At 43.4% G+C, this 19697-nt stretch overlaps 1 protein-coding gene across 5 annotated transcripts in view; it reads left to right on the plus strand.

Moving 5' to 3' along the window:
• casz1 (castor zinc finger 1) overlaps positions 1-19697 on the plus strand; it is a 75824-nt gene that overhangs the window by 33625 nt on the left and 22502 nt on the right. For 3 of the 5 annotated variants that reach the window (XM_005478216.4, XM_005478214.4, XM_005478219.4), the window contains exons 2-5: positions 8008-8568; positions 13995-14895; positions 16675-16740; positions 19334-19430. In XM_005478216.4, the coding sequence (XP_005478273.1) occupies positions 8008-8568; positions 13995-14895; positions 16675-16740; positions 19334-19430 (1625 nt within the window). The remainder of the gene's footprint in view (positions 1-8007; positions 8569-13994; positions 14896-16674; positions 16741-19333; positions 19431-19697) is intronic. The other 2 variants (XM_005478215.4, XM_013271134.3) reach the window with 1 other exon arrangement.

A 19697-nucleotide genomic window follows, 5' to 3' on the forward strand; every position in this document is an offset into this window, starting at 1 on the left:
TTGTCAGAAAAGTAGAGCATAGCAGTTGTGGCAGGAGATTCGCAGTCACATGGGATAAAAAAAAAAAAAACAACAAAAATGCAAATTCCTGCAAGCAGGAAGATTCGTTCTTATCACTTCCTCCCTTAAACTGAGAAACAGTGTATTTTGATCAAAATGCAATTGTGCCTCCTAGAATTATTTGAAATGCAAAACTGTGAAAAGTGGTAAAAACTTAAGAGTATAAAAAGGCAGAATTGTTGTTTTTTACACCGGCTGCAAAAGCTGCCCACGATGACATTTTAACAGGCACCTGTGATTCATTCTGCTGCGTAGAAAGTCCAAAAGACAAAACTCTGTCAGGCAGAGCAAATGTTTTAATGGTAGCCGGGGATCGATGTTGTCAGCGCAGGCATCCTGTCTGGAAATACGTCTTTCTTTTTATTTTTTTTTATTTTTTTTTGTTGCTGTTTTTTTTTTTTTTTTCTTGGGTTAATGTCACCTTCTTTCTTTTTCAAGGAGAGGAGAGGAGAAAAAAAGGGCAAAAAGGGGGTGGAAGAGGGAAGGAGGTGGGACGAGAGTGGGGTACGGCAGGATCTGAGGCGAGCGGTGTGAAACGGGCCGAATTTAGGGGAATTGATGAAAAACATTGACTCGTGCTCTCATTCGCAAGGCCTCCGTAGCTGAAAAACAAATTTGAAACATAACCTTGGAAATCAATTAAGAAGTCCCTGAGAGCCGGGGGAAAAAAAAGAAAGAAGAGGGAAAGGTCCACCCTTCTCACCCCCCACCCCCTTGTCTTTTCCTTTCCTCCACTTAACAGGAACTTGGGTCTGCCCATCAGAACGCTGCCGTGTGTGAGGAGGCTTTGTCAGCAGGGGCCTTATTTAATTTTTTTTTAACGGCACAGGGCCTTATATGCTGTCAAAATGTCTTAAGAGTCTTATTAAAGAAATGCCACAGCTCATTTCCTTGTAATGCAATTCATATGCTGGTGAAAGGGGGCATGTCTAAAGATCTAAACAGCTTTGCTTTTTAGGCTTCACATTAGGGGTTATCTGTGAGGGCTTGTCATTGATTGACATTATCTGGCCTGACAGGGCCTCATATCAAGGTTAACCTCATGGACAAAAGTGCCACCCGCATGGACACACAAACACACTCTCTCACCCACACTCGTAGTCAAATAAGGCACGCTCTCCTCGACTTCCTGTCGAGACTGGTGCTACGTACATGCGCTGGCTTCGTCGGCGTGTGCATGCCAGGTGGAGATTTCCAGAATTAATTGATAACTAATGGAGCAGCGTGTGCTGAGTTTACCCCGGAGGATTGACACTGGGTGTGTGCGCGCGCCTGCGTGTGTGTCCTGTGGAGAAACGGAGGGTGGTAGGTGATTGTAAGAGGGTGTCGAAGACTTACTTAGCGGCGTACTTTTGGATTCTGGTAAATGAAATACCGCCCCAAAGATAATAATGTGGAGTGACACGCGTCAGTCCAGGGGCGGCTGACCTCTTAGGCGAGCAGATCGTTTACTTCACTGCTGAAGAACGAGCGCAACTAACACTGCGTGAGCGTAATACACACGCTCGGCACACATCTCCCCTGCTCCCTCCCAACAAGCCACAAAGGCAAAGAGAGATCCCCGTGACCAAAATACAACTGAAGCAGTTAATCTGTACAGATATTAGCTCAAGGGCCCTCGAGAGGTGCACCGCTGAGCCCCTTCTGCACTGTACTACCCACACTGCCTTGCTCCCTCACCAAGAACAGCAACCGTGAGGGAGGGACACAGGGGTCGTCTGCTCATTTACCATGGCGGTTGGCTTATCAAATTGCACTCCCGGTGTCTTGAAGCTGAACACGAGCTCCAAAACAAAGCTTCAAGAATAAATTTCCCTTGTTTCAGTCTGTGGAAGCACGGGGCCGTGTGCAATTGTGTATTTTTTAAAGCCCATCTTTTTTATTATTTATTTATTTCTTCTTTTTTTTTTGCCTCCTGCAACACACTTGCAAATTAAGTCATCATCTGGTGCCAGCTGTGAGTCCAGATTTGATGTACAATTTTAACAAGTTGGCCGTGTGTCCCATGAATTACCCTAAGCAGCAAACTGAATAAAAGTTGGCTGTTTTGGTACGTAGCTGTCAGAATGACTCTTGTCACTCATGTCAGATAGGTTTTTTTTCTCTCCCTTAGACCATTTTAGCTTGCTTGTCCTCTATTCTGGAAAATCCCGTAATTACCCTGTTTGTGATGAAGCTGGAGGGCGTATTTGTCCTTAGATCTCAACTTTCCTGCCTGATTGCCCTCAAGTTCAGAGTCTTTCGTCCTCCGTCTACGCTCGTAATATACATTGTTTTCCTCAGCCATTGTCCCGTGCATTCGGCGAGTGTGTGACTGGGGCCGTTTGTGTCCGCCTTTGTCCTGCAGTGTCTTGTTTGTGTTTTACGGCGGTGTGTGACGGGAGCGTGGCACTTGGCTGAGGGCTTGTGTTAACAGCCTGTGGACTGAACTGAAGTGAAATAGTCCAAACAGGTCCTTCAAGGTCAGCAGCCTCAGAAAGACAGCAGACAATGTGCAAGGTCAAATTCTAGACTAAAAGCAATAAGTGCTTTATTGATAAAAAAAAAAAAAAAAAGCAAAAAAAAACAAGCAGGCAGATGTGCAACCAACTGATTAATAATAAAATAGATCTGTGAGAGAGAGGGACGGGGGAGGGCAGGGTGGAGAAGAAGAAAGCTACCTCCTGACTTCATGTCAGTGTGTCTTTGCACTGTATGAATGTGTCTGCCGGCTTGCGTGTACAGTAGCTTTGGCAGCAAAAACATTGATCTTGTACTAAACCTAAAAAAAAAAATCCAATAGAAATCCAGTGGTTTATAAAAAGAACAAAATGTGACACATTGGTGCTGGTGGCAGTTTCCCGTGTGCAGCCTCTCTCTTCATGCCTGAATCATTTCCTATCATTACTGCAGTTTGTGTGATCTGAATAGTACAGTGTGAAAGTACTGTTTCAAAAAAGATCACAAGCAACTCACTTCTCCTGTTTTGACAGTAATCTACATATCATATATATCTCATCAGTATCATGTTTTATGACAGAGACAACGTTCACCACAGGTTCCTTTTTTCCTTTCAGTCACTTTATGAACAATGTGCCTTTTGTATCGTGCCTACCGCGCTATTATCTTTTTATGAAAATAAGCAGAAGGTATTGGACTGTCGTCATCTTTTATGTGCCTTCATCGGTCGTTCACTTGCACTCTCTGTGTGTGTGTTTTTTTCTCTCCCTCTCTCTCGTCCCCAACCTGGCAAACCTGCCAAGTAAGGAGAGCTCCAAAGTGGATCAGGCAGTGGCAGATTTAGATTTGAGGTGGGGAATGCTAAGTCTCAGTCCCAGCCAAACCTGTTTCCTTAGGAAGACTCTGAGGGACAGAAGGGCTGGGAGATTTCCATATGCTCTGCCACCCCCCTTCACATAACCTGCAGTAGCCCCCACACCCACCCTGCTTGCTCCTTGGTAATATAAAGCCTCCTTTACAGCCCCTTTTGTAAATCTCTACTCTGCATAAACTCCTCAGATGTGCCCACCCCAAACCCCCATCTATCAACTAGTTGGCAATGGCATTGTTTTTAATCATCAGAACCTCAAAATTATTATTATCGCTTCTGATGCGGCAATTAAAACTTCAGGTCAGAGGCACAACGAGCGGTGATCAGCAGCCGAGCTGAGAAGTTTTAATTAGACGATCAGAACCATTAATGCACAAAAAAAGGTGTGCGCTGGGAAATTAACGGGAACGTCTTAATCAGGGTTAGCGACTCCGAAGAGGAGTCAAGTGAACAGAGAGCAAAAAACAAATCATTTCCGCACCACTGGGACAAAACTCAATTAAATATGCATGTGGAAAAATGGAAATTTCTCAGCATCGGCTGCACCGACTGTTAGAAAACTGTGGCAAAATCTCACGGCGGGGTCGGCGACCTGCTTATTGTTATTCTTCTGTAATAAAAATGAGAGAGGGGCCAGATGCTGGGGTCTGGGTGCAATGGCGTAGTTGTCCATCAGTGACTTTCCGCTTGACTTCCTTGCGGCTGCCGCAGCCTCCCTACCATACAGCGGGGCTGGGTGGAGGTGGGTGGTTGGGGGGGGTTGGAGGGGGAAGAGAGTAGAAGAGGAAAACATTCTCTTCCTGCAAGCCGTAAATTTACAAAAATAAAAACATGGTAATTTTCAAGACTGTCTGCGCGTGTTTGTGTGTGGCTCAGTGATTTCCCTGAAACACACATGCACGCACACTCGCGCATACATCTCCCTTGAGAGCCAGAGACATGAAAGGTTCACTGAGCTACACCCTGGGAGCTGCAGCCTTGTCGATTAATCTGCCATAGGTTCATGAAGTTATAACTAGACTTTTTCCTTTTTTTTCTTTCTTTTTTTTTTGAAGAGCTAATGCACCTCTCTGTTGCATATTGTAAAATAATCCTGAGTTGAATAGACATCTCCCAGACCCTGTTTGTATTAATTAACTTGAGATATTGCGGAGGGGTGGGGGGGGGTTGTCCCTGTGTCAGTCATGTTGAAACTCAGCAGGAATCTACAACAGGCCCTGTATCTGTGTTTGATTAGTTGAAGAGATAAGCTTCAGTTTAAACAGGTAATATCTACCTCTCTTATATACAGACCCCTCCTGTGTGCCTGCTCCATACAAACTGAAACGCTGCGGGGAGCTGGGCTGTTTATGGGGGGGCGGAGGGGTTAGCTGCTCTCTGAATTAACAATAAAGTCGAGTTATTCAATTCTCTATATGCTACACTTGTGGCTTTACATCCTCTGTAATATGACTATACACGTATTTTGGAACGAAAGCTGCCCACTCTTTCCTTTTTTGTGTCACAAAGAGGTAAAGCCGTGACCCCGCGCAGTCACGACCATTGTTAACTCCCACACCCTTTTACCCGTAGCAGCCTTGATTACAGTCTGTGCACGTTCACACAAATAATGCACTTCCAACAGCGTTATTAGGATTTGAAACACCACTTGATTGGGCATGATATCATTCTGGCACACAAACAGACACTCTGCATCAAAAAACCAACAAGACCTGTGGGGCTCGGAGCAGAGGAGGAGTTATTCTGTCAGCGCGGAGGGCTAGACTCTAACACAAGCTGTGTCATCCACCTCTGAGAAGAAGCAGGACCCAGCAGAACTTGCGCTTATGCACCACTGCGCTTATTTTTGACTGAAGATGAAAAAGAACCTGACCTTGTCGAAATGTATTCAAAATAGCTTCTTGACTTTTTCCTCAGGTTTTGGCCTTATACAGACACTGCATGGCGCTCCTTTGCGGTCCTGCACTGTTTCCAGTAAAAATAATGTCACCGCTAACATAAGCAGTTGGGAAAAATTAGTTTCAGCTGTTGTGTTCGAATTCAGACCTGCCTATTTTTTCCCCCAACTCCCAGTGCTTACCGAGGTGTCTCCTTCCTTGACAATTAGCACGCCAGGCTAAAACAGACTGTAAATAATGTCCAGTGCATGTGACAGTGTTGTTTTTCTTTCTGATATTCATTAATAAGGCAGAACGCTTACTGGACTCTCAGGGAGGTTGGGGGAGTTGGTCCCAGAGGGAAAAGTTATTCTTTCATGTAAGTCCCCACAGATTTTATCTCATTGTACGGCATCATGCACACAAACGACTTGAGGTAAACAGCTTAGCGTTACCATAGTGATCCTTATTGTAAGCAATAGCAAAAAAAAAAAAAAAGCTGCTGTGGACACACACAAAAAAAAAAACCCACAGCACAAATAATAGTTCAGACTACTTCCATAAAGCACTGAATCACAGCATGTTCTTCCTCGGAGGGAAACTCTGAATATTTAATTTGTTTTAAATCACGCCCTACCTTTAAAAGAAAACACTGAATATGTGCTTAAGATGTCTGATAATTCAGTTTAATGGCCCGCTTAGATACTGAATCAGTAGCACTCGGTGCGCCAGTCATTCTCCTTATTGTTAACACAAAATCATACATAAATAGGCGCTAATGGAAAGAAACAACTGTGTAGGGGTCATTTCCTACAAGGAGCTCGAAATGGCAATACAAAGGAAATCGGTAGTTAAAGCATGAAATACTGAACACAGTAAATAGAAAAAATGACCTCCACAGCAACACCCAAATGACCTCAATCTTCCTTTGGAGAGTATTTCTGAAAAAAAAGAAAGAAAAACTTTAAAATTTACGTCTTCCACTTCCTAATAGTTTTTCCAGCTGATCCCCCCCCCCACCTTCTCAAAGTTGCTGTCTTCTTAAAGGTGACCCTTTCACCCCCCGCCTGCAATTGTCTGACACTAAATTGTAGAGTAATGTGCCTGTGATATACGGGCCCCTCAAAACTACATAATTCCTGAAGTCATTGTTTCAGAGAGGAAGCCCGCAATGTAAATACTGTAACTGAGAAAGCATGTGTGGGTAGCGCGGGGGTGCATTGTCTGGCGACGGGGGTGATCTGTAAACTCCCTCAAATTGCATATCCTCTAATGATTCCACAGCTTTGCAAAAGAAAATGAAAACAGGATTTTATGTTGCACCGATGTGATTTACATAATGCAGGCAATGGCTCACACATGATTGTGCTTGGCTTTATGGCTGAGGGAAAATGAAGAGGCTCGTACTCACTGATACAGAAAGTGAATCGAGTCTTTAAGATAGAACTTTGTTACCTCTGATATCGCGCATTTTTCTCCACTGAAACGGTGTATCCGTAAGTCAATATTGTGCATTATCTTAACAACAGTGTGGCTGAGTTAAGATTCAATACGCCATCACGCAAGAAGAAAGATCTCTGATGTGGTTCGGTCTTTAACTGTTTTTCGCTGAGCTGCAACACGCAGCACAATCCCTGTTATTGTACCACCCTCTTTTTTTATATATATATCATAAATGCTCTTTAGTCACTGTCACCTCAGACTTTTTTTTTTTTTTTAAAAGTCCTTGCAAACTGTCCAGAAATTGCTGCTGGGTGAATGAACTTTTGCTTGCTCTGGAAATAACGCGAAAGGTAACAGAGTGCAGTTTCTGCCCTAAAAAGGTAGCTCTGGATATGGAATGCCACATGCAGCTGTTCCTGCCTCATCACAGGACATGTTATAAAGATAGCCCCACTTGGGTTGAAATAATGCCACCCATTCCTGCCTCAAAGCACATACTATCATGTGCTATTGTTCAGAGAGGCCACACAGGGGAGAAAAATAAAACGCTGAGACTCATTTAGATGCATAATTTCTTCTGAAGTAAAGATGTGCAAGATACAGAGACGGCGTTTTATGCGCGCCGTTTTTCTTTTAGGAAAGAGAAAACGGGACAGTCGCTGAATCTAATCTCGCTTAATAACCGGTAAGAGATCAGGGCTCTGAAAAGGCCAAAAGTGCTCAGCATTTTCACTCCACATCCAGACAGCTTTAATGCTATACAGCTCCCCCCACTCAGTGGCAGGACCACAGCCTCATGAGGTGAGAGTGAAGATAACATTTCACAGTGTCTCTATAGCGCTGTCATGTGAAGGATTATGTAGCCGTGTATTTGCAGCTTGTACTACTGTAGGGGGTCTGATATCTATCAGCCTATGGTTTCAGCTGCTTAAGCTTCTTTTTTTCTCTCTTTTTTTTTTTTTCCAACCACATCGTGCTAAACTCTGAGCTGACCAAAGAACTGTGACTTAGAAAGATATGTACGGTATCTCTGGGTGTCCTTCCAGGCTCGAGCTGTTATTGTTAAGTGCTTTTTATGTTATTAATAGCAGCAGTCCCTGTTGTATATGTCTGTTTATTTTTCCATTGTGATCTTCAAAATCAGTACAAGTTAGTGACAGGAAAAAGTAGGTTCGAACGATGTTTCCGGTGACACTGAAAGCGCGCCCGCTGACGTTCGTTCAGAGAAAAGTAATATTACTCGAGCTGTAACACAGATAGTTGTGGTATTGAGCAACTTCGCTAATCTTTTATTTGTCTTCTTCTCGTTTCCATCAGCTGAAAGGAGTTTATGCACTGAAACGACCTCAGGAAAACCCAAGATGGCCGCCAAAAGAAAAGGTGGCCTAAAACTCAACGCTATCTGTGCCAAGCTGAGCCGCCAGGTGGTGTTCGACAGCAGCTCCCAGAATGCAGAGGGAGACCAGAGTGTAGCAGACAACAGCGAGCGCGGTAGCTCCCACTACGATGACAACGAGACCAACTTCCCCGAGAGCCTGAGCCTAAATCAGAGCCTAGAGGAGGACCAGAAGAGACGCGAGGCCATTGAGAAGTGGGTCAACGGCGAGTACGGCGATGAGCCCCCAGCTCCTGACGACGAGCAGGAGCAAGAACTCAAAGTCAGCAATGACGAAGATGGCCCTCCTGAGGGCGTGTACATGGTACAGCCCAAAGGCTGCAGCGATGAGGAAGACAATGGAGAGGAGGCCGAGCCTGCGGCGGGGTCTCAAGATGGCAGTTACCCTGAAGACAAAGAAGCTGAAGACAGGCCTTCAAAAGATGACGCCTACATGCCGCCGAGTGAAGCCCAAAGTCGCCAAGCACCATTCTCCTCCCCAGGTATATCTTCACTGTCCTTTAAGCATCCTCTTTCACACGTCGTCTTCTAAGTGACCCTTTCACATACAGTACATCTCAAAGCAACGCTACCTTTGGCCTTCAAAGGCTTAGACAGAGGAGAGGTGACATTGCCACATCCACATAAGCTTAAGCGTGTCCATTATTGGAAAGGGAAACTCTAGAGTTACATTATGAATAGTCAGTGACATTATTACTCTAAAGAGAGATTCAGCTGGCAGGCCAGCGGGGGGGAAAACATGAACTTAACTGTACGAAGAAATTCATAACTGGAGTAGGCTTACAACGTAAGGCATTTAGGCGTTTATGCATTCTCCCAGCAGCTGAGGGCTAAGAGCGCATGGCAGGGCCAGGCTAAGCTTCATATTACACCCAGGATTACATATTGAGTCTTTGATTTTTTCCCTAAGCTCACTAAACTTAGCCACTGCTTCAAGCTCCTCTATTACACGGAGGAGTCTTGCATGGAGGAGTTTGGCTTTTTTCTTGTCAAATCCAAGAGATCAGTTGTCAAATAAGTCAGAAATGGGGAAGTTATATTGCAGCTCCATATCACACTTAAGTGCAGTATTTTAATACCTTCCCACAAACAACAGTGGCTTCAACAGTGTATTCATTTAATAAATTTCTCAATACTGTGTGCTCTTGTAAATGACTCACAGTAAACCCTGTTTAATATTGACATGATGTTCCCTCGGTATAATTCACTGATTATCAAATAGATAAAGCTGGCAGAGACTTCACACTCTCCCCCGGAATGAGGTTGAGTGCGTGTGTTAACGCCACAAACAATCTTTTAAAGAAAGTGCTGTTTGGTGTCATACACTTTGTGACCCTTGAAACTTGACACACACGCACACATTCGGAAACGTTGGCCTTGTAATTGCAGAAGTTGAAAACACTGAGCTGTAAAAAAGGCGAAAAAACAGAGCTCGGTTATATGAATAGATAAAGCTTTCTTCACAGACGCCCGTAGAGGGGGGGGGGGGGGGGAGGGGGAAAAAAAGCAATTTGCAGGTGAGACCGGTTGTTGCGGTGCACAAACAAGTCTCGTTTTGTGCGTGCTCACCTCACTTTAACAGTTTTTGAGCTTTCATCTAGGTTTAAGTATGTACCTCAGAGTCGTGTACACATGCTCCTTTTTGTCTTCATTTCTTTTTGTTTTCACCCACTGTACAGCCGTGGCTCTGGCCACACACACACACACACACTCATTCAGAATCGGGGGCAGGGGCTTCTCAGAAAATGAAGCAGGTTTCATTTCAGAGGCAAATGAAAAAAGGCTTTGTGGTTTTAATTAGTCATTTTGTTTATTTCACGGCCATAAAAAAAGCATGTCTGTAAATATGCATTACTGTTGTATAGAAGGCCTGCACCTTTCCCTTCGCCGGCTCTCTTACTATTTTAAATCTCACAACAAAGCCGATGTTTGAAGACTGCGGGGAGAGCATTCTGCATCAGTTGCAAATCTTGTCTTTAGAGTTTTTTTTTTCTGAGTTGCTCTTTGTTGATTGTAACTAGGGCATCTATATTGCCATGTTTCTGCTCAGCTCACAATTAAAACATCCCCCCCCCCCTTTCTCTCTCTCTCCCTCTCTTTTTCTCTCTCTCCCTCTCTCCCTTTCCCTCTCTCTCGCCACTGTCTTTCAAAGGCTGATATGGAGTGCACATAATTATGCATATAAACATAGTGGCTTAATTATCTCTCACAACATCAGTGACAATGTAATTAACAAACATTGCAAGATCAATGAGAGAAACTGCGACCTTCAAAACATTTAACTCCTCACATTGAGGCATCGTGCGGATTTCCTATCAGTGCAAAACCCCAGAATACTTTTCCTAGATAATTTAGATGTCGTATTAGAGCCCTCATAAGCCAGTCAATGGAAAAAAAAAAAGTCAATGAATAAAAACTTTGAAAGCAATGACAGAGATGCTCGTAGCGATGGATCAAACAGGCTTGACCATGACTTCCATTTGCAATTCTGGGTTCACTGTAAAAGGTTATTGTTCATTTCAAGCTATTTCAAAGCCCTCTCTATTTACTGCCTGTTAATTAACTAACCCAACAGTGAGGAAGTTTGAAGCCTCATAGTTTTTTGTGCGTGCATGCGCATGTGTGTGTGTGTGTGTGAGAGAGAGAGAGAGAGAGAGAGAGAGAGAGAGAGTGAGCGTGAGAGAGAGACAAATTACTCCAAACAAATGCACATAATGTCATTTATTCAAAGCTGCTCTTTATTAGCTTAACAGTGTCCATTTAAACAAAACACACTTAAACTCTATGGCATGAACATAAATAGCTCTATTTAAATTATAGTACCTTATGAAAAACCGCGCTTTTCAACATGTTTGCAGATGAAACTGAAAACACTTGTTTTTCAACCTTGTGGCTTACACTATATATTTGTTGTTCGAAACTGACACCGTTCAGAAGGTATCCAGGCTCTAGATTAGTCCATATATAGCTACTAGCATGCATCTTTATCATCAGCAACACCTCTGCCTCTCAGTCCTGCGAGCACTGAAGCTATGCCACACTGATGGCCATGTTTGGTCAGCAAAAGGAGATATAATGCCCATCTGCTATCATATCTGGGAGGGAAAATGCAGCCTAATTGCCTCAAATATAGACAAGGCAGGTCTGTGTCATGTGTTGGCTTTTGTTTGCTTGAAGTGTCAAGATTAGAAACCACTTCTTTGTGGATTTTCCCAGTCCCACAAGCAAGTGCGGACGGAAATGTCAGGCGTGTTAGCGAACAGTGAAACGGATGAAGGTGAAAGAGAGAGGGGGGAGAGTATTTTATTTTTCTTTTAATTTAACGGGGGGGCGCGCTGTAACATCTCAATCTCGATTCAACCCATACACAGTTTCCCACTCAGTGTCACATGACACGATTAAGAGGCAGCCAGATAGTGTTTGAGTAGAAACCTCATTTACATGGTGTTTTAGAAGGGTTATCTCCTGTCGGTCCCCGTCATAATCCCTTCAAGTCCAATCATTTGCCTTTCATTGATAGCACGTCACGTGGCTGCGCTGATGAACAAAGAGTCTCGGCTCTTTTTTTTTCTTTTTTTTGGGGGAGAAGTGGCGATAATACCATGAGGAAATATGAAAATAGGGACGTGGCGCTCTCATGACGGAAACTACTCTCTTTGCAGTAGTTGCAGGTATCTTCCAAAAGGAATGGTGAACAGGCCTGAACCTCTTTATCTGAGGTGTTATGTAATATATATTTAACTCGGAAAATTATAGTAACATGCTATTTTTGATTGTCATTCTTCAGTCACGGAAGAAGTGTAGTTAAACTTTGACTTATACTGGTGTGGGTGGCTCTGCCCTAACTTTAGAGCCAAATGGATATGCTGTGACCTGAGACGCTCTCATAAATGAAGTAGCAGTAAAATCCAACAAGTGCTAATTTAGTTTATATTCAAATGCCATTTTAATATTTTTAAAGGACTCTTCACTCAGATGTGTTGAACACCTTATTTAAAAACTCAAAAGTATAGAAGAAGTTGTTGTCCTGTGCAGCGACTCTGTGTATACAGCATGTTTTTCTGCGGTTTGAGTACATGTGAAAACATGGTAGATTTGATAAAACGATTCAAGGAAAACATGTAGGCATTTCCTCACAAATACCTGATCTATTTCTCTTAAATTTTTCATGCCCCTTCGATCCGTTCAGATACTCTTTCATACTGATCCGCCGAGCAGAGGAACAGCCCCAACACAGTGAATGGAAATTTGGGGATTATTTTACATGCTGCGCAAGAGATGTGAAAAGCAGGGCACGGCGACTGATTTAGCAATAACTGAGAAATACGAGACAAGAGCAGAAATATTTGTGTATTAATTACCTCGGCGGTAGGTGATAGTACCTCTCGCCAGCTCGTGTGTGCTCTGCTGATGAAAACAGCAATAAAATGGTTTTTTAAAAAAAGACTTTGGACCCTGTCCCTGTGACTATGCCAAGCTTGAGTTAAGAAGGCCAAAGGTTTTACATGGCTCAGTTGACATTATCATCTGCATTACTAGCATATCTGTGTTCTGGCCTCCTGTGTAATATGCAAACTGGCACAGCAGCGTTTTTTTTTTTAAAAGTTGGATCTGCAAACACAAGTGTTTCCTCCTTCTCCCGTTTTTCTTTTGATTTCTGTCTCACTCGCCTTCTCGCTGCGCCATTTCCTCCCTATCCACGCTCCTCTATTTTAAGGCAGAGCTCGGTCCGTCACTGCTTTCAGGCCAAATCATCTTTGCCTTTTCCCCACTCTCTGACCCCATGCGCTAACTTGGATGAAAGTTAATGGGGCAGAATTAATCTCCACATAATGCAATTAAACTATACATCAACTATATTTCGCCCGTGTCCTTGGGGAAGTTGTCCAATTTAATGGACTCTTAAAATAAAAGTGATGTTTCAGTTTGCAAATGTGTTTTCATTTCTGAAGTTGACTTCAGTAAGCCTGTTATTTTAAAATATGTTATTCCAAGTTTCATAAGGGGATGATATGAAATGCTTATAATATGAGGTTAATAATAGTGAGAATGAGGGATCAGATAAAAATTCAGGGTTAAATGCACTCATAATAAATGCACATTTCTAAGAAGTTATAAACAGATTTCTGTATTTTTTTTAATATTGTGGATGACTCTCAGTATCTAAGTATCTTCTATGCATGATATATACACATGCTTTTTATACCTAATTTTCTACTTCATTTTTATATCAGGAGCACAGTGATTTTAGAAAATTAGATTTCTCTGTGAGTCTGTCCTTTGGTACAGTCCCCTGCAAAATTCTGCAGGACTGGCTTACAGTGCAACCAAAACAGGAAGAGCATTGCCTCAGACTGCTTGTTTGTAGACACATAAATACACGAACATTTACAGATGCTGTAGGTTGCAGTGCAGAAGCACTTTTCCTGTTGTCAAATTTGCTATCGTTTGAAATAACCAGAAAAATAACATCCAGCTATTTCTAAACATTTATTGTGCAGGAACACATGCACTCGCAGTAGATGCAGTCATATTAATTTAGTCATTTTGCATGACCACAATAGAGCATTATTGTTGACAGAATGTTGTTTCATTAGTTTGCATGACAAAATATATTCTGCTCTTTACCAGATTAATCCATTTGTAACTAGCAAACTTGATGAAAAAATACATTAACACATGTTTTAGCGAGCATCAGTAAGTATGAAGGGAGAGGGAATCATTTCATAGACTGATTGAGTGACCTGAATTAGACTACTGATTAAGATGTCTTGAGCAATGGGTTGACTTGTGATTAATTTCACTGCTTGACAGATCAGTACACATTAAATATATGCTAATGGAAAAACTTTAATTATCGGAATTATACATATTACATAGGAGATCTTTTCTTGTTGTCTTTGTGCAGGAGAAGCGTATGCCCTGCGAGACTATGCAGCCAACACCATGAATGAATTTCTGGGAATGTTCGGTTATGATGACCAGCAGGTAAGGGATGAGCTGACCAAGAAGATCAGCTTTGAAAAGCTCAAAGCTGCTACCTCAGACCCCTCATCCCTCAGCAGCGAGGAGGCCTCACGGCGTGCCCGCTTCTCCAAGTACGAAGAGTACATTCGCAAGCTAAAAGCTGGAGAGACCCTACCTTGGCCCATGCACGCTTCCCCGCCTAAACCAGACGACCTCAACTCAAAACTGGCTCAAGATAAGAGCGCTACCATGCTCCAGACCCCTGGTTGTCTACCAGGAGCCGAGGCACAGATTTACCCCTCCAGCATGGACCACAAACAGCCAGTAGCACCTCAGCTGGGTAATTCTCAGCCCGCTAATCCCTCTCACATGCAGAACATGGCCTCCCGAGCGTCCAAGTATGACTTCTTTATTCAGAAGCTGAAGATGGGCGAGAGTTTACAGCAGCAGAATGGTAATGCTTACAAGAGACCCTCAAAGTACGACCTGGAGAACATCAAGTTTCTGCTCCCCTTCAAACCCGGTGAGGGCAACCCTGACATGGGCGGTTCCATCGCCTTTAAGACTGGCAAAGTGGGTCGCCCTTCAAAATATGACATCAGAACAATTCCGAAGCTAATGCCAGGAAATCCCGAGGCCTCACTGGTGCCCAGTGTCCTTCCTACGCCACCGGGGAACCCTGCAGCTCCCGGTGTCCCCGCTGTAGGCGCACCTGGAGCCAGCATAGCGCCAGGGCTTACAGTGGACCAGGCGGGCCACATAAGTTTCAATGCTTCTGACTACATGAAGTCCAGCTTTTCCAAGACTGACTCCATCACCACTGGCACTGTGTCCTCTGTTAAGTGAGTGTCCTCAAACTTTATAATTCATAGAAGCTGTAAAAAGAATTTGCAGAAAATGTTTATTTTATATGATGAGATTTGTGTTTCACAGGGGAACTAAGGCAACAAATTGTATATTTCTATTTGGGATCCTTGAGCAACACAACAGAGGACCTTCTGCACCCAGTTAATTCTAAAACTTTATGTTCTTAGTTAACAAAAGATGATAAAATATACAGAGACTGTTGGATAAGAAATGATAGTAGTTACCCAGTTGCATCTGATTTACAGTCTCCCAGTTCCCTGGGAATTTGTTAAATGTGACTAAAATATTGTTTTACATATTGCATGTGTTATCTTGCACCAAAACAATCCATAACTCTGCTGAAATCTGCTAAAAACTTACATAGCCTGCCGCTGAATTTCTCATTTTAAGTTTGCTGGTGGATACCGCCTTGTCTGCCTTGTACACTCTGAGTCTCTCTCAGTGGAACCCCTTTGGAGCTAATGTGAGGCTCACATACACTTAACTGCTACTGTGAGTCAGTTAGCCTCACGCAAAGGTAATTGCTACCTTCACAGCAGCCAACGGGAATGTAGTGTGAAATGGCGCATAGCGCCCAATAGATCCACGACATGATGAGTTGCGAAGGCGCATGAACTGTTTACTCGCTGTAGCACTCCGTGGAGACTGATTTAGCACAGTCATCGCAAAGTGACTGACTTCCTTCGTTTGGCTAGGGTGTAACAACTCTCCCTTTAATTACTTTGGAGCCATGACTAACCTCCCAGCGAGTCACAGGGGCCGACTCAACACTGCCTGACGAGTGCACTTTAAAGGAACCAAACGAGGGGTTTGGGGAGCTAACCTACAGTTGTGTGCTCTACCAGTAGGAAACAGCTCCCAGAGTCTGTTTGATTGGTTTTGACCTTGTCTCTAGTTAGTCAAGACCTATCAAAGACACTGTTCAAGAGCCCTCAGGCACCCCTCCCTCAGGTTTTGGCCTTTGTCAGGTTAGGGCTCAGTGAAGCTGCAGTCGTGGCTAACTGACCCAGTCTGGTGCTTGTATACAGGGAGGCGATGGGGTACTGGGGAAAATGTCTGGCAGTGTATCTTCCCCTCTGGGCCAGATTAACCTCAGGTCATCCCTGTGTGGAGCTGCTCACATGGAGCTAAATGCCACTTGCTGCGAGGGAGCAAACAGGACCAATACTGTGTTATGACTGTTATTATACAGGCATTACTGCTGCCAGCTTCATAAAGGGAATCAAAACCAACACAGGTGACAAAAAAGCACCGTTCCTTGATTTCCAGCTTTAAAATGAATTCATTTGACTCAAAACCGACGCGGGGAACTTGATCCTGCGCAGTTAAAGCCTCGGTGTTGCCTTACATATTTGTTCGAGTCCAGGCTGATCGGAGACGACTTGACATCAACATTAGAGCCCGAGCCTCTAGAGAGTATCCGAAAAGGCGTTTTCAGAGCTTTTTCTCCACGTGCCCATTATCCCGTTTTGCATATGAGCACTCACCAAAATACCCCCATAAAAGATTAATGTCCTTTTGCTCCTGCATTTTGCCTTTCATTGGTCGGGAGACCATGCATCAAAGTGTGTGTGCTTCCATCCTTGATTCATACTTCGCATGAAAACGCTGTTATGCCACAGGAAAATGTATATTGATAGTCCAAAGTTTGGGAGCGGCTTGTAAGTAAATATTGTGTCAGTTTGTTTTTATTAACAACAGGCAGCCCAACCTCACCATTAATCCTGTCTCTTTTGTGTTTGCTCTTGCATTAGGAATGGTCTGCCACCAGATAAACCCGCCAGCGACGACATCAACCTCTACCAGAAATATATTGCCAGGTATGCAAATCCCTCAATGTGCTGCACCAATGAAAAAAACACACTGAAAACAGAGGCAACGCTTTTTTTATTATCCACCTATGGTGCATTTTATTCAGTGGTATGAGAATGTCTGTGCACAGTAAATTAATTAAGAAAAGACTCAAATTTATGTGCTGAGTGGAATCTGAAGGATGAGGGGGTAATGAAAGAGAAATGGCTTGATGATAGCTTACTGGAACTGGCTGAATAAATGCTCACAGTGTGTAAAGCACTAAAACATTAAGAAGAACATAATCCTCGTGCAACTTTGTATTATTAGCTGCGACTGACGTTGAGAGGATATGAGATCAGGCCACGTTCTTCTCGAGGTTCTGCAGTTTATTGTTGAAAACGCGAGGAAGCGACTGATCTAAAAACTCAGTCATTCACACCAAGAGAGACAAAAGCATCAGGGGAAGGGGGCGGGAGGGTGGGTATCTTATGTTTCAGTGGACACGGAACAATGTCCTCCCAATCTGGATTCATCTTGAGCCGACACTAGAAAGGTGATTATCGCTTGTTTGTTTATTCCGTTTAAAAAGAAAGAAAAACAGCATTTGAAAAGCCAAAGTGGCTTTGGCGTTAATGATTACTTCTCCAAGCCATAACATGAAGGGCACAAATCAAAGCCTTGGCACTGACAGACACGCACATACACACATCCTCTTCTGCGCGCACACACACACAAAACCCCTTCCTTGGACTGATTACATTTTGCAAGAAGATTTAATTAAGGAATTTTTAATGAGGCTTCTGCTGGCACTGCCAAGAACTGTTTTGATATTTGCGCTGCATAATGCATAAAATTTGTCTAAACATCTCGGCAGTTGATGCACGGGGAGGTTGCAGATAAGCCCAGATACAGTTTCAATTTCCGTGTTGGGGTTGAGAAAAAAAAAAGGGAAAGCAAAGAAGAGGAGGGAGGAAAGAAAAAATGGAAAAGGAGGGCTCATAAAAAGGGCAAATGTAGTACCGAGAGGGGAGGTAGAAGCAGGGGAGTGTCCTCTTTAGAGCCAAGGCTAATGAGTGCACAGTAACACTAAAAAGCAGCTTTGTAAATGTGTTTGTATCCACGTGTGTCGCGAAAGGGAGGAGGGGGGGGTGGTGGAAAAAAAGTTCATCTCTCCGCCACGCTACAGTTTGATGATTTAAAGAGCTTTCGTGGTAGTGTTTAGTTGCAGTTTTCACTCTTTAAATGCTTTCATGCACCAACCATTGCCTCGGCACTTTGATCTGTGTATCTCTATTGTAACTGGAGATGCGCTGCAATCTCTGTATCGTGGCGATATTAATATTTAATCTGCTGCTGAATAGCAGAGGCCCATTAGGCCCCCTGACGCGGCAAGTGGGAATTGTCCAGAGGCAAAGTGATACAGCTGGGCACTGAGCAGAGGGGTGGGCCATAGTCTCAGGGGATGAGGGGGGGGGGCTTTGTGTGTTCATCGGTGTGAGCGTGCATGTGCGTGTGTGTGTCTGTGAAAGATATAGTATAGAAAAACATTTATAGTTTGGCCATATGTTGCCTAGTTTGTCTTCTGGTTGTGCTTTGAGCTCTTTTAAAAGAGCCATCAGACCTTTCCAAAAGCCGCTGTCTTTCTCCGTCACTGTTTTCCAGCCTCACGCACGCACGCGCTGCCAACTTAAAAACAGTAGTGGATATGCCGTTCAATTAACTTAATGAACTCAGCAAAGTGATCTGTAAATGCAGCTCTGGGATAATCCTAACAAGGAAAAAACAGAGAGAGAGATGGAAAAAATATTACTTAGCCTCCTTTTCCCCCTCTCCCCTGCACTAACAGATGGAGTTCTTGGCAGCGGCAGCGCAAATGTTTATTTGTGTGTTTTCACTGGTAATTGGAGGATTTTAACAGTCATCATCGTCAGGCTTATAATCACCACCGTAAAAGTGGCTGTACTGTGGCAAGTAGCTGCCTTTTTTTTTCTCTTTTTTTTTAAGGTAGAACCAGACTAATACCTGGTTTCTGCACTCCAGATAAAAGAAAGCGAACGGATTTTGAAGAGGGCAAAGCAGACAGAGCCTTTCCTGCTTCTCAGGGTACCTGACCCTTTACCTTGCAGAGCAAAACTGTGGTTAACCTGAAAGAACTGTGCATTGATTTGACAAGCTTTCTCACAGCAATGAGAAATAAAGTAGTCATGGGGCTCTTGGTGATTTAGCGGCTGTGTGTATGTCTGTGAAGGAAAAGGGTTTCGGTGTAATAAGGGTCTCTTACGGCTGCTTTAAAAATAAATGGAGATAATTTGGCTGAAATTGGTGTGACAGACGGGTAAATTGTTGCAAGCAGAAGTCAGTTTGAAGGTTTGAGCTGTGTTACCTTGAAGGTGAAATTGCGACATGAGCCTTTGAAAGCTTCTCCGCCTGTGTTATTTGGTTCTGTTTCAGGTGTTTTATAATAATTTCTTCATTAATTATTCTTGATTCTTTTTTCTTTTTTTTTTAAATTGAACCGACCTCTTTGGAAGCTTCAGCTTTTTCCTCCTAATGTGTCCCCAGGTTTTGTTGTCACTGCTCCGTGTGGCTCTTAAAATGTGTCCTGTAATTTGGTTTCAGGTTCTCTGGAAGTCAACACTGTGGACACGTGCACTGTGCCTACCAGTACAGAGAGCATTATCACTGTATGGACCCTGACTGTAACTACCAGGTGAGCGTGAGTACCTAATCTCTTTTACACATTAAACATTGCTCAAGCATTCACAGCTATTCACAGCTTAGAAAAGGTCATTTTGTTTTACGGGCCACCATCACTGGTCGAAACCAACTAGTGATGGTAAATTGCACTGACTATTATAGCACTCTTAGATAGGTTAAAGACACGCTGGTCTGCAGTTTACCAAACAGCCTATGGGTATCTGCATCTATTCAGTTTTCAGGCATCTTTGGGCACAGTTGACCTTTTATTACAAAGGTCAATTGT

Source organism: Oreochromis niloticus, linkage group LG20, assembly GCF_001858045.2.
Source record: "Oreochromis niloticus isolate F11D_XX linkage group LG20, O_niloticus_UMD_NMBU, whole genome shotgun sequence".
NCBI classification, from domain to species: domain Eukaryota; kingdom Metazoa; phylum Chordata; class Actinopteri; order Cichliformes; family Cichlidae; genus Oreochromis; species Oreochromis niloticus.